The 2,405-nt window shown below is 36.2% G+C and overlaps 1 protein-coding gene across 1 annotated transcript in view; it reads right to left on the minus strand.

The window, feature by feature from the left end:
• SPECC1 (sperm antigen with calponin homology and coiled-coil domains 1) overlaps positions 1–2,405 on the minus strand; it is a 160,450-nt gene that overhangs the window by 55,294 nt on the left and 102,751 nt on the right. The window contains exon 9 of the mRNA XM_025044345.1: positions 815–896. Within this exon, the coding sequence (XP_024900113.1) occupies positions 815–896 (82 nt within the window). The remainder of the gene's footprint in view (positions 1–814; positions 897–2,405) is intronic.

Here is a 2,405-nt window from a genome sequence, read left to right on the forward strand (position 1 = left end):
AGAGCAGAGAAAAACAGTGTTTACATCACTAAAGAGAACAACAAAAACAGTGAATTAATCCCCTTTCTGCAGCTTCTGAATGACCTCAGTGTTGGCAAGGTTGGTTGAAAGCAAGCAATTTTCACTGTGTAATCCTTTTCAGTATGGTAAATAGTATCATCCAGGGTAGACAGGTGCCTGGTGGGGCAAAGAAGAGGTGTTGACAATGAACTATTTACTTCAGGGCAATAACTGTTGTGGTTTCAGTGTCAGTATTTACTTTGTCAATTAAAAGAATGGTTTCTCTACACAAAAGTTTTTAAAGCTGAAGGAACAGAGAAGATAGAAATATTATGACCAAAAGCTCACCTACTACATTTGAAAATGGTTAAGATAATAAATTTTATGTCTTAGGTATGTTACAACCTCAACAATAAAAGCTCACCTAGATGCACAGCACTAAGTATATAATCGAGTTATTCTCCACTTTACACTATGTAGCAAGTGTGGAGAATATAAATCAGACAGGTTTTCAATACTCTGTTTTGACTTAGCCTCCATTTCTAGTAAAGGGTCACTTGAGTTACATAAGAATAACGACCTGCTCTATAGACATACTCACCCCCTTCTTTGTTTCTTATTCACCTGACCTTAGACAACCACTGGTCTTTGGTCACCATTTCCTTCTTCCTGGAGGTCATAACTATGATTGGAAGTGCTATGTTTGGAATAAATGCCACTGATTATTTTTCTAAGTTGAGTTTCATGCATAAAAAAGACAAAAAGTTAACCGCACAAGAGAAAGTTAAAATATTTCATATTTAAGGTAATTTACCTGACAGGGGAAGGTCTGGAAGATCCAAACGTTGAGTCACCCCTTTGCTGGCTGACCGAACACTGTTGTAAGTTGAATGCCTCTAAAAAACCAAAGGGCACACCAGCATAGGTGAACTTGTGACATGAGTAACAGCATCAATAAGGTGTGTGCATGCAAGTATGTACAACAGTTCTCAAGCTCCTTAGAATCACCAGGGGGAACATTTTAAAGCAACTTATTTATTTGATTAGATAATAAATGAAATTGGCACAATCCTCAAAAGGAACAGAAAGGACATATAGTGAAAAGAAAGTCACCCTTTCACTCCCTTCACCCAGGTCTCTTGTGGGGGGTTATCATTGTTAATCAGTTCTGTGACTATCTTCCTCGAATATTCTATGTATATTCAAGAATATGTGTAAAAATACTGTTTGTTTAATGGCCAATAGGTAGATGAAAAAGATGCTCAACATCACTAATCATCAGGGAAAGGCAAATCAAAACCACAACGAGGTATCACCTGTTAGGATGGTCGTTACAAAACAACAACAACAACAACAACAACAACCAGAAAATAAGTATTGGTGAGGATGTGGAAAAACTGGAACTTTTGTGCACTGTTGGTGGGTATGTAAAATGATGCAGCTACTATGGGAAAAAGTAGGGAAGTTCTTCAAAAAATTAAAAATAGAACTACCATATGACTGAGCAATCCCACTTCTGGGCATTTATCCAAAAGAATTGAAAACAGGAACTTGAAGAGATATCTGCACAGCCATGTTCACTGTAACATTATTAAAAATAGCCAAGAGGTAAAAACAACCTGAATATATCCATCAAGAGAAGAATGGATCAAGAAAATGTGGTATTCATATACAATGAAATACTCTCAGTCTTAAAAAAGAAAGAAATCCTGTCACCTGCTACAACATAAATGAACCTTGAGAACAGTATCTGTTATGCTGGCAGGGATTTCATCTGCGGTGGCGTGGTCCTAAAGCTGATTCTAGATCTTGACAGAAAGGGTAGTCCCAGGTGAGCACTTAGAGAAAGACTTTCTGATTTTGGCAGAAATAGAAGTGCATTTTTAATGGTCCACCTTTGAGATGTTCTGGACACTTTCCTGGAAGCTCAGGGCAAATTAGAGTCTTCTCCTCCAGGCCTTCCTGGATTAAATTCACTTCTGGTTAACTAGTTAGAGTAATTTCTGATACTTGTAAATTAATCGTGACACTCTTATACAGAAATAGCCCCTTTATTGGACAAACATTTGTAAAGGGGATTTTACTGCATTGTTTTCGTAATAAGTTTAATTCAAAACAACCTAAATGCCCATCAATAGAGTAGTTAAATAAATCACCTCATATTATGTAGCCTTTTAAAAAATGAATTTCTTCTCCAAATACTGACATTTAAAGACATCTCTGATATATTCCTTCATTCATTATTTATTGAACTTCTATTACATGATTGTGTGGTAGCCACTGTTCTAGACAAGAGATATAATAGCAAACAAAATAGATAAAAATATCTGCCCTCAGGAATTACATTCCAATGACAAAGAGAAATGAGCCAGTGTCTGAATAATACGTAATCAAATTTATAAAAC

Source organism: Pteropus alecto, unplaced genomic scaffold (genome assembly GCF_000325575.1).
Source record: "Pteropus alecto unplaced genomic scaffold, ASM32557v1 scaffold52, whole genome shotgun sequence".
In the NCBI taxonomy this organism is placed as follows: Eukaryota; Metazoa; Chordata; class Mammalia; order Chiroptera; family Pteropodidae; genus Pteropus; species Pteropus alecto.